Source organism: Leptodactylus fuscus, chromosome 3 (genome assembly GCF_031893055.1).
Source record: "Leptodactylus fuscus isolate aLepFus1 chromosome 3, aLepFus1.hap2, whole genome shotgun sequence".
Classification (NCBI taxonomy): domain Eukaryota; kingdom Metazoa; phylum Chordata; class Amphibia; order Anura; family Leptodactylidae; genus Leptodactylus; species Leptodactylus fuscus.
The window spans coordinates 172,022,529-172,039,193 of NC_134267.1; the positions used below are offsets into that span (position 1 = coordinate 172,022,529).

Sequence of the window (16,665 nt, forward strand, 5' to 3'; positions counted from 1 at the left end):
ATAACCCCCATATATTCTTTGAATTCCCAGTCAGACAATGGCACTATATACCAGTAGTAAAAATTGTGGGTGCACATAACCCCAATATATTCTTTGAATTCCCAGTCAGACAATGGCACTGTATACCAGTAGTAAAAATTGTGGGTGCACATAACCCCCATATATTCTTTGAATTCCCAGTGAGACAAAGGAACTGTATAGCAGTATTAAAAATTGTGGGTGCACGTAACCCCCATATATTCTTTGAATTCCCAGTCAGACAATGGCACTGTATACCAGTATTAAAAATTGTGGGTGCACGTCACCCCAATATATTCTTTGAATTCCCAGTCAGACAATGGCACTGTATACCAGTAGTAAAAATTGTGGGTGCACATAACCCCCATATATTCTTTGAATTCCCAGTCAGACAATGGCACTGTATACCAGTATTAAAAATTGTGGGTGCACATAACCCCCATATATTCTTTGAATTCCCAGTCAGACAATGGCACTGTATACCAGTATTAAAAATTGTGGGTGCACATAACCCCCATATATTCTTTGAATTCCCAGTCAGACAATGGCACTGTATACCAGTATTAAAAATTGTGGGTGCACATAACCCCCATATATTCTTTGAATTCCCAGTCAGACAATGGCACTGTATACCAGTATTAAAAATTGTGGGTGCACATAACCCCCATATATTCTTTGAATTCCCAGTGAGACAAAGGAACTGTATAGCAGTATTAAAAATTGTGGGTGCACGTAACCCCCATATATTCTTTGAATTCCCAGTCAGACAATGGCACTGTATACCAGTATTAAAAATTGTGGGTGCACATAACCCCCATATATTCTTTGAATTCCCAGTGAGACAATGGAACTGTATAGCAGTATTAAAAATTGTGGGTGCACGTAACCCCCATATATTCTTTGAATTCCCAGTCAGACAATGGCACTGTATACCAGTAGTAAAAATTGTGGGTGCACATAACCCCCATATATTCTTTGAATTCCCAGTCAGACAATGGCACTGTATACCAGTATTAAAAATTGTGGGTGCACATAACCCCCATATATTCTTTGAATTCCCAGTGAGACAAAGGAACTGTATAGCAGTATTAAAAATTGTGGGTGCACGTAACCCCCATATATTCTTTGAATTCCCAGTCAGACAATGGCACTGTATAGCAGTATTAAAAATTGTGGGTGCACGTAACCCCCATATATTCTTTGAATTCCCAGTCAGACAATGGCACTGTATACCAGTATTAAAAATTGTGGGTGCACATAACCCCCATATATTCTTTGAATTCCCAGTGAGACAATGGCACTGTATAGCAGTAGCAAAAATTGTGGGTGCACGTCACCCCAATATATTCTTTGAATTCCCAGTCAGACAATGGCACTATATACCAGTAGCAAAAATTGTGGGTGTATATAGCCCCAATTCTATTGCTAGGGGACTTGCAGGGTATTTCTGAGGTGAAGGTGGGGGGGCACACCGTTGGAACGGGGATTTGGGGTGTATATATGGGGTATACGGGAATACACTGTCAGTGTGTTCCATTCAGGATCCTGGGAAAGCTGGGTTGCGGCGATTGAGCCCGTCAGTGCCACGTTACACTGACAAGCTTCTCCCTGGAATTGAAGTTATATGTAAGCCCAATATATTCTTTGAATTCCCAGTGAGACAATGGCACTATATGGCAGTAGCAAAAATAGTGGGTGTATATAGCCCCAATCCTATTGCTAGGGGACTTGCAGGGTATTTCTGGGGTGAAGGTGGGGGGGCACACCGTTGGAACGGGTATCGGGGGTATATATCGGGTATACGGGAATACACTGACAGTGTATTCCATTCAGGATCCTGGGAAAGCTGGGTTGCGGCGATTGAGCCCGTCAGTGCCACGTTACACTGACAAGCTTCTCCCTGGAATTTAGCTCTTATAAGAGCTGTTGGTTGTCTTCTCCTTCCTATCCTAGCCTGTCCCTGCCTACCCAGAATCTAACCCCTAGCTAACTGGACGGAAACCTCCGTCCTCGGTGAATTGCAAGCTCAGAATGACGCGAAGCTGGGCGGCGCTGTTCTTTTAAATTAGAGGTCACATGTTTTCGGCAGCCAATGGGTTTTGCCTACTTTTTTCAACGTCACCGGTGTCGTAGTTCCTGTCCCACCTACCCTGTGCTGTTATTGGAGCAAAAAAGGCGCCAGGGAAGGTGGGAGGGGAATCGAGTAATGGCGCACTTTACCACGCGGTGTTCGATTCGATTCGAACATGCCGAACAGCCTAATATCCGATCAAACATGAGTTCGATAGAACACTGTTCGCTCATCTCTATTAATAATATATTCCAATACAGTACAATGCAATGTTTATAATAGTGTTACAATTTGTAACATTACTATTAGTTTATTTTAGCTTCTGGTGACTAGATACATTAGGTGTTTATATAAGCTCATTTTGTCTTCTAAATGTTGTGATTTTTTTTTTCCCATTTCCCAACACTGAACACATCACAGTGTAATACATATGAACAATAGGGTCATCTTTGTCCTTTCTTGTATACATCACATTTAACTCTTTTTTTTTTCTGAGCTGATAGATAAGAAACTAAATATGCTTAAATGCTCACCAGATAGTGTTGCAATAGCTCAGTAGGTATTCTTCATTCTCATTATCTTACCAAGTGTTTCTGTTCAGCACAGTTGTTTTCATACTTCCAGTGCTTGCCGTTGATGGAATTAGCAGCAGATACAGAAACAATAGGAGCATGACCGTGTTACTGTGTATTTCAGCTTCAGACAAATTATCAATGATATGAAATGATTTGCACAGAAGAGTCTTAGAAAAAAAATGAAATAGCAACAGTAAAATTGTTATTTCATGCTATTTTATTTTTTAAAATCATAAGGACTGTAATAAATTGTTTGTTCCAGAGGAGGGCATCTTTTATTTAGCAGTTTGTTCTCCAATGTTGGAAGTAAAGTGGCTCACTGCCAATCCAAAGATAAAATCTTTTTGGGTCCTGATAGCTAAAGTAAATAGTCCTTGTGGTTTTTAGTTTTTTAAATTGTCTGATTTATTGAAGTGTTTTTCAAAAGTAACAAAAGTAAAAATGTTGGTGGGGAAGACAGGAAGGGTTACATGGAAATGGGATTTAACCAGTCTTCTGCCACCCATAACATATAATCTTTGTATGCTGTGATTCCAGGGTTTATAAGAGACAACACAACACTTTCCCAAACCACATCAATGGCCAAATAAACTTGCAGGAAATGAGTGGTGACCTGGATATATGTAATATTTGATACTTAATGACAAAGTATGGGTACAACAGCAACATCAAAAATTCATGACTTATACCGACACCCTGTCATAAAGCTCGGTCCACATGCCAATCTCCAGGCCAGGATGTATTTACAGAGGAAACAATGACATATATATTATTATACTTTTTTTTTTCATTTTTCATCAATACTATAGGAAATATGAGATGTATCGGCTGAACCAAGCATGTTTGTCACTGTTTTATGCAGACTTGAACTTGATTATAGTATGCCAAACCTATGACCCTTATCCCTTTATAAAGCCCCATTCCCTCAGGTGCCACTGAATATAAAACATGTGGCCATGCGTAGTGACAATGGTTATTTTTGTGCAGTAGATTACAGTTTTGGGTTTGTTGCTTTAGATGAAACAAAAACTGAATTTGCTTTCATAGAGAAAACACATTCAGTGCTGTTTTTTTTTTTGTTTGGCATAGCTGAATACATTTTTATAAATTAGCCTAGAGCACTGAATGAACCACATGTTAATGGGTTTTGTGTTAATCCTTTGCAGAGCAACGGAACAACAGAACACCAAGTAGAATCTTTCATTAGAAAAAAACTGGAGTCTTTACTGAAAGAATCTCAGATCAGGGACAAGGAGGATCCTGACAGTTTTACTGTGAGAGCTTTACTGAAGGCAACTCATGAAGGCTTGAACGTTAATCTAAAACAGGTAAATGCTGCTGGCTTCAAGAACAATGAGGATTATGTACTTTTTTCTAATAAAGTGTAATGAAAATAACCTGAAATTATGGATATTGTTTCACTGGTGCTCCCAGAAGTCCTTCTTTTTGATATATACTAATGGACCCTGTATGTCAAATGTATGCATGCCCTTGACTCTACTGGAGAAATGTGCATGCACTGTAAGCTCCAGAGATAATTCCAATGAGAATCATGGACTCCTTTTGTCAAGTATTGATGTTTTGTTTTATTAAAGGAATCTGGGGCTGAGAAACTAGCAACGGTACTTTTTGGACACTAAACCAGTGGTGCATAAGGACATGCTAGAGGTATAGTCTCCCCTAAACTATTGGTGCATAAGGATATGCTGGAGGTATAATCTCCCCAAACCTGGTTCCCTTTAAAGGGGCAAAAGCCAGCTGTATATGCACTAACCTAACCAAACTTAGACACCTGTTAATTCCCCTGATGCTTGCTCGCACCTCATCCTCTGACCTATGTATGTACCTTTGCATCTATAATGCTGTAACAAATCACTGCAAGCAACAGTAATGCCATTATATGCAGAACATGCAGCTACCAATGAAACAAATAGGTGCAAGTTATTTACCAGGTTGCAACAAATCCCAATATGAATCAGTGACACCTTAACCCAGCAAAATATAGGGTTCTGTTTTTCCAATAAATCTTATCTGTCGTACAAAGTTATACAACATATTAATATATTTTATGTACAATATATGTTTATATGTCTGCCTCATTGCTTACGTCCAGAGACTGGATACCTGTCCATTGAATCTCCTGTAATGAATCTGAATAAGTAATTCATTATAGCATAACTAAGCTTTTAAAACTTTTTGTATTTCATATGTCAGTAGTTCAGGTGATAATATTTAACTTTGTAATACATTGTAAACTTCCATAAACTGTATTGTATTGTCTGTAAAGTTCAGCTCATACTCCAGCAGACTACAGATAGATAAGGATAGGCGACCTGGTTAGTATTTCACCTGATAAATCAACTCTGTAAGGAAAGAAGTCTATCACTTGAAGGTTTTACTATCCCTCCTTATCTTTCTGCGTCATGTATGTATGTGGACTGGTGAAGAAGCTCATGAGTGTTTTCACATACACTGATCGCTTCAGTGGAAGAGGGCAAGTTAAAACAAGATGAAAGTTAAAATCAAGTTTAGATACGATATGCACAGGATTATATTTGCCAACCAAATCACATGGAACACAAATGCTATTGCCATAGAAAATAGACATCTCCTGCTATTCCAATGGGTTCCTGGGTACTGTCAGACACCGTATAAGGAAACTGTCTACGGCTACGCCATTGCATGCTACTCTTCTACAAGAAATATGGCTTCTTTAGGAAATACAGAAGCCAATTCTTTAAAGTGATTCAAAACTGCTGATGCACATTATTGGAGGCAGCACTGAAGTGGTTGTCCAGGGAGTTTACTTTTACTTACTTCCCCCAGGCTGGTTCCGACCATGGGTCATGTGCTCAGAATCAGCACACGGCCTAAGAGTTGCTCCACCTCCTCCCTCCTCTCCAGATATTTATCTGTGAACATGGGAGATACGTCCCAGATACGTCTCTAGATCTATTACAAGAGACAGCTATAAGTCCATGGAGATCTATGAACATATCCCAAGTCGTGTGCAGGCACAGCTCATTTCTACATAAATTGTTTGAACTTCTGCTTTCAGAATTCCTGGCTAGTAGCCACCGCTTGATCATAAAATGGGTTTTGTTGCTATGTATAATTCTAGCACCTGCATTGAATCATTAGTGTTAAAACTGAAAGACAACCATTTGTCACTGTCAGCACTGCCCATAAACAATGATGTTTAATGCAGTCAACCTAGTGAAAGCCATTAAAATTCCATCATGTTTTAGAAAAGCCATTAAGATAAAAATTATAATTTCATTCTACATTATTAATATTAATTAATACATTAGCAGAAACTAAAATATTCATTATCCCGAAATTCATATTTGGAGACATTTGTAAATAAGGCAATAGAAATAATTGCTAAGAGATAGCGGCAGACAGGACTTCTGGGTTTGTCTCTTAAGTTGTACAGATATTGATCTGGTTAAATAGTCATCCCCTACACTTGTGCTGCATCCATCATCATACACGTGCTAAAACAAAGACAATAGCCATAACTCTGATCGCTAACCAGGTAGTGTCTACCTGCAAATGAACAGCGTCCCCCAGTGTTCAGGTAACTGTTTTGGGATCACAGAGCCATCCAAATGTATACCCCTCTTGTGGCAGTAACAGCGTATCATCACCCTCACAATATTGATGGTTAGGTATTCGCCACTGATCAATTGCTAATTTCAGGGCAATCCTCTTGACCACACAGAGGTAGGCTAGACCCGGCATACTCTGGCTAATAGACAGGTATAAGTCCAGCATGAAGGTCCTAACTTGTTAGTCAAAATGAGTCAGAAATATAAAGTGAAATGCTCAGGATATAAGTTACATTCTTAGATTATGCTTGAGTGTATAAGATACACCTATACACCACAACTAATCATAAGCGGTAATACACACCTCACACGCTGTCCATTCATACACGCTATACACTCTGACCCACTATAAATAGCAAAGAACCTACTAACATGTCTCAGACGTCTCCAAATTTATAGGGATATTTCTTACTAATATACAGTAGTTGATATAAAGGGACATATTTATTGATAAGTTGGAGCCAATGTACCACCTTCACCTTCACCTTCCTAGCATGGTGCAAAGGAAACTGAAATAAAGGAGAGGGAGGCAGACACACTATATGGGAATTCAGTATGATTGTGAAGGAATGGTGCAGCCTCTAACTAATAGGGGAGTACCTTGGGACAGGACCATGCACAGTGCAGGCTGACATTGGAAATGAGTATCACATGCAGAGGCATCTTTCCTGTCAAATATTTCTATAAGCGACAGATGGCAGGACTTTTGGACCCCCGTTGGTGCCTGTCATTTTTCTCCTGCAATGGAGCAGATCCACTGAAGTGCACCCTAATGTGAAAGAATCTTTAAGAACCTCATTTTTAAAGCGCATATAGTATCTTGGCAAGTGACCACCACATGGAGTATCCCATTTTTTACAGAATGGAAAGAAAAACTTTCTTTTAACACCGCTTGAATACATGTTGAGTTTCTGCGTCTTTTCACAACCAGTTGCATTTGCTGGAAACTCGCCCTTGAAGATCTTGACACTCGGTGACCACACAGTCAATCATTTTGTAGGTATGGATTGTTCCCGTATGACTGCCATGTTGGGTGATGCAGGCAATGCTGGAGATTTAAATAGCTTTGTTGAGGTTTCTGTATACAGAAATAAGCTGATTTGTTTTCTTGGCTTTGGTCTCTGTGTCCCAGGGGAAGCTTTGTTGCTGTAACATTCAGATGGCTTGATAAAGACAGCATCTGTCTGCACATTGTTTGGCTTTTACTGCATTTGGCAAATTAGCAAATGCTTAAAGCACTAGTCTATGTAAAACCTGGCCGTTTGCTGTTTACACTTCACCTTTAGAAGTATTTTGTATTCATTTTGTATTTTTTTTTTGTTATCTTGCTTACACTTGTTTGTGACATTTTCCTGAGTGTCCCCATAATTTCAAGTTAAATGCCGGTTTCTCATTTTAATCCTATTCACCCTTAACTGTAGCACAAAAAGTTTTACCTGCCATTTCTCTGAAAATATAGAGGTATAATAGGTCAAGTATAATGATGGTGCGGGTCACGGTGTTCAGTAACCTATATTGCCTCTGCTGAATATATTCGCATCTGAATTTTTGCATAAGCATTGTTCTGGTACTTTGAGTGCAGACATCAGTGATCCCATATTAGCAGCTATTATCACAGAATACAGGACATTTATAACTATGAGTTTGTAGTGTTATCTGTTAGTTTCCATCAGCTTAGTAACATATTACTAGACCTGTAATGTAGGCCCGTTTATTAAGTAGGGCAGAGTATTATGGTGTCGGTAAGGGAATAATAAATCTAGAAATGAATGCTGAAAACAAGCAAGACATACAGTATAGTCACCCTTACTGTTTGTCACTCTGGTGGTTAGTCTCTTACTGATATGTTCTGTCTTCTGATGGAGCAAGATTTACTCAAGAAGTTTACAGTACTTTTTTGTGCAGCAAAGAGGGCACAGCCAGTTGTTTTTATAGCCTGTGCAGAGAAGGTGCGGGACGGAAAAGATTTCTTCATATGTTTCTTAGATTTAATTGTAATGAGAAACTCTTTCATATGACACAGCTGTTCTGAGTTTTATAATGGTAAAGATATTGAATTAACCCCTTCAGCCTCAGCTTCCCTGCATTGTACAGGAGCCCACCACACACTGAGAAGCAGTGAGAGAATTTCTACTGGCAATAGGTAAACTGGGAAAAGAATGCAGAAGGGACAAAAAGTAGATTTCAGCGCAGTATTTCACAGGAAGGAGCCAAATTGCTCTAATAAAGTAGATTACAATATTTATTAATGTCACAAAGGCTGCCAAAAAAACAAAAGCTTTTTTGGGAGTTTAGTCACACTTTAAAGGGTTTGTACTAAGTTTTGAACTTATCCTTCATAACTTCATACTCAGTGGGGCATCCAACCACTTTGACCCCCTCAGTGATCCTGAGCACAGGGGTTTGGTTCTTCCTTCCTGATGGAGCAGCTCCATTTAATCTCTGTGGGAGCACCAGAGATAGCTAAGTCCATTCTCTTAAACAGAGGACTTGAGTACCTTACCCCCATTCTTGCACTTAGTGAGGGTCCTAGAGATTGAACACCTGTTGGTCATGAAGTTATCCCCTATTCTATTAATAGATGATAAGAGGTACAGTAAAATACAAAAGGGTAAATTAGAACAATAAAGAGGTTATGTATTGAATTGGGAAAAAAAACTCTCTGTAGGCATGTAATCCTTTATGTTAAACCTATCCAAACATCTCTTGCTTAGCAGAACCATTTTCACCCTTTTTTTTAGCCCCTTTACCCACCCCTCTACAGCTCTAGTCCTTCCAGTAGCTATTTCTAAATGGAGTATGTAACAGTAGTTGTATATGCTCAGTAGGAAATCAAAATAATCTGAAGTGATACCAGGTAGTACTTAGCAGGGACCTGCAGGAGAATCAAGCAGATGAGCCCCCTGGCGGTCCTTACTATGGCAATCAGATAAATAGAGGAAATACTGTGGGGGAAATAGCTGAGCATAGATCTTGATTCGGATTTATTTCTAATAATTGAATGTATTAATACATTTTATGACTGTATGTTTTGTGGCATGTTTCTTTTCATGGGACTATCCCTTTAAGCAATACTCCCTTTTTATTACTACAAACTATTACATTGTTTTCCAATAAAAGAAAGGAGATATACACCTCTGCAACCAATTCTTCTAAATGGAAAACGAGGCAGCATTGGAAATTGAACTTGTAAATAATGTTGACAAATGACAAACCCTGTATAGTCTGATCTTGCTGTCATACTGCTTTCCATCTTTTCATCCCTTCTTATTAAAGGGGTTGTCCAGGACTTGAAGCACCATATGGGGATACTGAGGAGGATGTTAAAAAAAGAAGCATACTTGTGCCCTCAGTGCTTCGTTGTTGGCCACAGCATCGGAAGCCCTGAGCCTCATGTGACCACTTAGAACAATGTGTGAGATATATAGATAATCTACACCAGTTCCTGAATCACATAGATTTCCATTGTGGCACACAGGAGGTTGCCTGAATTATTAAGAGGCCAGAACTTTTTGATATTTCAGGTGCCAGTCAGGGACTTCATTAAAACTGATGTACACAACACCAGTCATAATAAATTCCCATGGATTACTACTAAGCACTCTGCAACACGCTTGAAATGGTGGATTTTGCTCTCTATAATACTGTCTTTAACAAAAAAGTAACTTCTGAACAGAAATTGTGTGTGACTACTTCAGGCTCTGTACTGTGTTTTCTTCTGAGTCTCAGTATTTCTTTAGCTTCACTTCTTGTCTGTTGTGGTCTTCCTATTAGGCATGGCGTATTAGAATCACTGCAGAGCTATGTCCTTGAGCTTGTTAGTATTGATCTGCCATGTACAGTGCGGACTCAGCTGCTGAGCTCTCAACAACTTAGACTGGTGTACATTCTCCGTATGTGTATGGTTGATGATGTTAAAAAGTTACAAATCATATCCAAATCTTGTAGTCAGGACCATAAAGCAATAAAAATTTCTGTGCTACGGCTAATATATTTAGCTCGTAGATGTTTGCTTTCAATGGATTCAGTTGTATTCACCTTAACTGACCAGGACTAGATATGTTCAGGTTTTCATCCTTTGGAGCAATGTTCTCCTTCACTGATAGTAAACAGATCTATAAAATAATGAGGAATATAAATGCTAAATATATATATTTTTCTTTTTACATAAAACTGGTAGGTAGGTAGAAATATGTTTTTTAGGACCCAGATGTTGACTAATCTGTTGATCGGTAGGAACTAATCCTCAACAAAATAAATAAAAAGGTACAAAGCTATGATGCCAATAAGTGGATCAGGAGCTATCTTTTATATAGTATATTATTCCAGTACAATATGACCGCTGAAGGATGTTTTATGGAAATAAACATCTTGTCTGTTCTGATTTTTGGTATGATAGACCAGACAATGTTCTAGCTCCTGTATATAGATGATTTCTCATGTTTACCTCTTATCTGTGTTTTCTACTCAGTATTCACACTGTGCATATTGGATAAGGGACATTTTAGTTTTTCAAGAGAAAATAACATTTTCTTTTTCTTTAGAATTCAGACACAAAAGATCGAGGTAAATCCAAAAGATCATCAATGGGCAACATTGGGAAACATAAGGTAAAGAGTTATATGTGTAATATTGTGTAAAAAGAGTCCAGTGCTTTAAATGCTAAACTTTTGGGACTGTGAGATATCTTTGTTCAAGTCTGAGCGGAAGAGGCAACATTGCCCCTAAAGCATGGTCTAAAACTGGTAACACCCTGTTGTTAATGCATTTATAAAGTTATAGGAGGGACAACCAGAACATGCAGTGTTTAAGAAAAGATGTTGCAGAATTGTTATTTCATGATATAGTAGTATTTCCTGTCTGCAACTGGGCAAACGGTTTTTATGCGCTATGTTTAATACGTGTCTTATGTTGTAATGAGACCTTTAGGCCCCCTTAGCCTCCAGGACCTGGTAGGGACTGCTACCTCTGCACACCCCACAACTACTCCCCTGGTCGAGTCCTCTTCAATATACATGTGAACTAATTATTTTTACAAATGTAGGATATTTGATAGTGTTTAATGTTAAAGCAGAACTCCACAAGTTCATTGTGCTGGCAGATATGTTCATTTTTGTTAGCTTTTAAAATGGCAGAATATTACAAGAGCCATAAACATGAAGATTTGCATCTTCCAATATCAAATTATTTATCTTTATCAATAATTATTGTTTTTTTTTTTTTAAACTAGGTGAAATCTTTGTCTCCATACAGTCCATCACATTTCCTCTGTCTGTCTATGCCATTTTTCCAAATGCTTCTTATTATGCCGGTCACTTTTAGCTATTGTAACTACCAAATATTACCAAATATTGTTCAAAACATTTGCATCCGGTGTGATATAGATCCATAAACCCATGACGTATATTTAAAACTAAAGAAGAATTTTCGCTGTAATGGTATTTTTTTCTTTGGGCATGAATCTGCCTGTGGGTTGGTTTCCGGCAGTCTATCAGGTAAGAGTCATGCATCGGTCAATGAATAAGTATACATTTTTTTATCCTGCAGAGAACGTCAAAATCCAGATCAAAATCCTGTAGTACAGATGAGGAAGAAGATTCTTCACCAAGGGAATCGGGGCAGATTCACAGGTCAGAGCTTGTGGCAGCATACCCAGAATCCTTTGCTTCATTGTGATTGTGTGTTAGCACTGGGCTTACATGCACTTAATAATGTATGCTCCTCATTAGTCATCATTAAGACTGATGACCTTAGACATCCTAGTGTATGATATCCAGCAATGTTGTGTAGAAGAACAATGGCTCATAATATGTGTAAATTATTAAGAGGCCACTGTGCCTCTACATTACCTTCCCTACAGTTAGGACAAATTAGTCTTCTCCGGTATAGCAGCTAGGTCAGCACAGATGGCAAAGGCTATACTTGTGGATTCTTCAGCAGTAAAATAGATTTGATCAGATAAAATATGAAGAACTTCAAGCCCATAGTAAGCATTGGTCAAGTTTCTGGCTGTGGTGTAGTGGAGTTATGATCATAATTTCCTGTTATTTCATGCCATGTTTGTGATTTTTTTTTTTTTACCCTATAATCATCCTGTTTATTCAGGCATCTACCAATATATGTTCATAGAATCAGCTGAGAAGCTGCCAAAAACTGGTTGCACTAGTTACATAGTTTTATTACAGACAACAATCTTGGTTAAGGTACCTATACACGTTACATAAGTCACCCAGACCTGCAAATATTTGTCTGACTTTCCAAATAATCAGAGGATGCCCAACTCTCAGAGACAGATATTTGGAGAGGTAGAATAATAGGAGACACTTGTGTATGGCAGTGGCTTACTCTTTCTCCACCTCTGGAACCCAAGCACACTCTGTTCTTGGATCCAAAGGATTAGCTGTTGGGCCAAATTGTATAGCCATCTTAAGAATAGCTGGACCTGATGATTTTGGTGGGATTGGTTGATGAGCCAATATTTTGTCTTTCTGAATGGAAATGCTGGGATAGAGAGAGATCAGACATATTTGTTTTCAGCATGCCTGATCCTTAGTTGTCCAGGGAAATTAGTCATTCCCACATTCTCCTTATTGAGATAGACCATGTAATAGTGGGAGCTGTGACTAAACAAATGTTCAGCCAACAGCAAGCTACTGTGAATGGCTCAGGAAATCCTTGGGATTCCCATACAGGCAAAAATCCTACATGATGAGAGGTGAAGCTTGTACTAAATGGGGTCAATAAAAACAAATCCATACCTCAACTCTCCTGGCTATCTGAATCAACGGAAATATTCTTAGAAAACTAAGTAACCTTTATATTATTTAGTGAATGACTAATTCTGTAGTTCTGACTAAATCTAATTCCACATATAGACTATTCCCAAGTAGTATGCATCTGCTGCCTTCAGGTCTGGGCCTCTTGATATATGATAGTTGCCTCCTTGATGTGAAAAGCAGCTTTTTGACATTGTTTGCATTTGTCAGGTTTACAATATATGGCATTTGTATTATTTTTTTTTTTCTTCAAAATCATGTGAGCGTTTACATTAATGTGTATAAAGCAAAACCAGGGGCGAGTTGAAAACACAGAACAGATGCAAAAACTTCCATTATACGTTATCCCTGTATAGCGTCCACTCCTGGTTTTGGCTTACAAACACAGCGTAATAAGGTGTAATATATATGCCTGGGAATGGTTAAACAAAATGATGCATACCTTTTACTTTTATTTATAGTGTGTATCTTTCGGGTTATTTTCAGTTTATTTCAGCTAGAAACCTGTAAACCTCTCATTAGACAATACATAGCTCAGTAGTTAAACGCCTTTGTTTCCAATTTTTGACATCGTCCTGTAAAGCCATCAACAGAATATGGGACATGCTGTCATTTTACTCAGTAGGACACTAAATGACGGGAGCTGCATTTCAGCTGGCTATGCTTTCTTCCAGTCCAGACACAAAAAAGTTGTGTTGTGTCATTCTTTGTTGTAAAGGCTAAGCTAGTTTATGGTCAAATCAAAGGGGGGATGACCCATCAGCATTCTGCAGCTCACTATTTGTTGACAGTCAAACCTTCCAAATTTTTTAAAACCCTAGTGCAAATTTGATTTTAGCCAAAAATAGCAGTTAAACAAACAAACGTTAGGTATAGGGGAGCCTTTAAGATTTTCCCCTTCTCCGAAAAAGAAGCTTTAATCACAGTCACAGTCACATATCTATAGGTGGAAGCATCTCTAAATTAACTTGTTAATCTGTTTCAATGTCAAAGAAGGAGAAAAATATGGAGTGCCTGTATGTGAATCCTCTACATTTCCCTCACAACTCTCTTCCAAGCTAACTTAAAAGGAACTGAAGACATAGGACCACCAGTTCAACCCCTAGTAATCTCAACTTTTTATGGGGGTTCTGTTTATAATAATATTTCTGTGGGAAAATCTCTTTAAAATATTATTTAACTGGAATGTAAGGACGTATTGAAAATGGTTTTCTCATGGGGTTTCATAGGAACTGCATACATCTATATACCTCATAGTGGTGGCTGCAGGGAGACAGAAATTTACTGTATCATTTAAAGAAGACCTTTAACCACCTTCACCAACTTAGTTTTTAGCATCAATTAATAGCCATCGCTCCACTGATTCCAGCACCGTTAGAATTTTTTCTCTAGCTCCCACCATTCCTAAGCAATAAATGCTTATTTTTGGTGCTTGATATGTTACTTAGACTCTGTAATGCCAGGTGGGTATTGACATTGGCATATTTTTACCCTTCTTTGTCACGCACAAACTATGGTTTGATAAAAAAAAAAGTTAAAGGGGCTCTATCAGCAAAATTATGCTATATGAGCCCCACATATGCGTGAATAGCCGTTTAAAAGACTATTCAGGCACCGGTAATGTTATTTTAACCTTCTCTCCCGTTTTAAAATAAAACTATAAAAACATATATGTAAATCATACCTTAGCATGCACGCTGGGCGGTCCTGCACGATCCGACGTAATCTTCTGGCACGCCTTCCTCTTCTTTCTTCTTCTTTCGACGACGCCCTCTGGTCCTGGCTCTTCCCTGGCTTTGTCGTCTTCTTCCAGCGGTTCAAATCCGATTGGATCAAATCCGGCGCGTGCGCACTGCCATTGAAAAAAATGGCGCCGGAGCGTGCACAGTAGCAGGAACGCCACTGCGCACATGCCCGATTTGAACCAATCAGATTTGAACTGCCGGAAGAAGACGAAGATGAAGCCGGGGAAGAGCCAGGACCGGAGGGCGTAAGAATAGGAATTTATGCCAGAAGATGACGTTGGACCGTGGATCACCGCTCAGCGTGCACGTTAGGTATGATTTACATATATGTTTTTATAGTTTTATTTTAAAACAGGGGGGGGGGGGGGTTCAATTAACATTACCGGTGCCTGAATAGTCTTTTTAAAGACTATTCACGCATATGTGGGGCTCATACAGCATAATTTTGCTGATAGAGCCCCTTTAAAAAGTCGAGGTAAGTAGTAGCTGTGGCTTTTTCCATTGCATATTCACACAGCATTAGTTGTCACCACCAATCCAGACACAGGTATGCATACAAAATGGTCATGATTTGGCAGCCAACCCCTTCATCTTGTCCAATATGTCTCTTTCTTTGTATCTGTCTTTCCATTGTCTTTCACTGATCTACACACCAGTCACATTCAGCTTCTGACATTTGCGGCACATAGGAAGGATAAATAGCAGGTACATTAGTATACTGTACACATGTTACATTTATGAATACACCCATCAGCAGTAAAATTAAAATCACCTGCCTAATGTTGTATAGGTCCCCTTTGCTACCAAAACGGCTCTGACCTGTTGAGACACGGACTCCACACGACCTCTGAATGTGTCCTGTGATAACTGGAATGAAGAACGTAGCAGCAGATCCTTTAAGTCCTGTAAGTTGTGAGGTGGGGCCTCCATGGATCAGACTTATTTCTGCAGCACATCCCACAGATACTTCCTTATATTAAAGTCTGTGGGCTTTGGAGGCCACACCTACACCTTGAATGCTTTTCATGCTATGCAAACCATTCCTGAAATTGCTGAGTTTCAGCCATTGCAGGGTGCATTATGTCTGCAAGACTCAAGGACCCCAGATAACACTTTGAATCTGTATTGGTATGCTGCTGTTCTAACTATAGTTGATTTCCGAATTTTCCTAGTTGCTGTTGGCAGCAGACAACAAATTATCTGCATGGTGACATGTGGCCTAGCTATGTAGTCAGCTCTAAATTTGATCTAGAGTTCCCATAATGCTCTAAGATCCCCAATGTAGTTTTAGAGTAGAAAGACAAGGATCTCTCCATTTACTTTAGATATTGACATTTTAGATCAGTTAAACTACAGTATGCAAGTTACTACATTTTTATGTCTTGTACAGATTGTTTATACATGGTGCACATCATTCTCATCCATATGTTATCTATTTGTAACTACACTTTTTCAACGTTGAATAACTAGTAGCAGAGTATAGGAACACCTATATCACTGGATAGATCAATCCTACTGGATTGTGAGGTTCCAACGGTCTATGAGATAGATTTTAAGGGTAGCAGCTGGCAGGAGGGAGGGAACAGGGTTCCCTGTTCTGGAAAGCAATGGGGGACCCAGTAGTTGGACCCCCACCATTCTAGTATTTTTCACTTATCCAAAGAAAAAGTGGTAAATGCATCAGACTGGAGTACTCCCCTTTTCTCTGTAAGGCACACATATGAGTCTCTTTGTTCTGAAGGTAAATTTATGGAAATCTGATTTTTTTTAAAAAAAATATTTTATGTGTGTTACAGTTATAGTTGAACGAATAGCAGACTGGTCCAATCCTTACTAATTGTTTATTAGTTTTTATCCATAGCATGATAT

The 16,665-nt window shown here is 38.8% G+C and overlaps 1 protein-coding gene across 5 annotated transcripts in view; it reads left to right on the top strand.

The window, feature by feature from the left end:
• PLCH1 (phospholipase C eta 1) overlaps positions 1–16,665 on the top strand; it is a 209,383-nt gene that overhangs the window by 159,787 nt on the left and 32,931 nt on the right. For all 5 annotated transcript variants that reach the window (XM_075268765.1, XM_075268767.1, XM_075268764.1 and 2 more), the window contains 3 exons: positions 3,831–3,992; positions 10,820–10,885; positions 11,823–11,905. In XM_075268765.1, the coding sequence (XP_075124866.1) occupies positions 3,831–3,992; positions 10,820–10,885; positions 11,823–11,905 (311 nt within the window). The remainder of the gene's footprint in view (positions 1–3,830; positions 3,993–10,819; positions 10,886–11,822; positions 11,906–16,665) is intronic.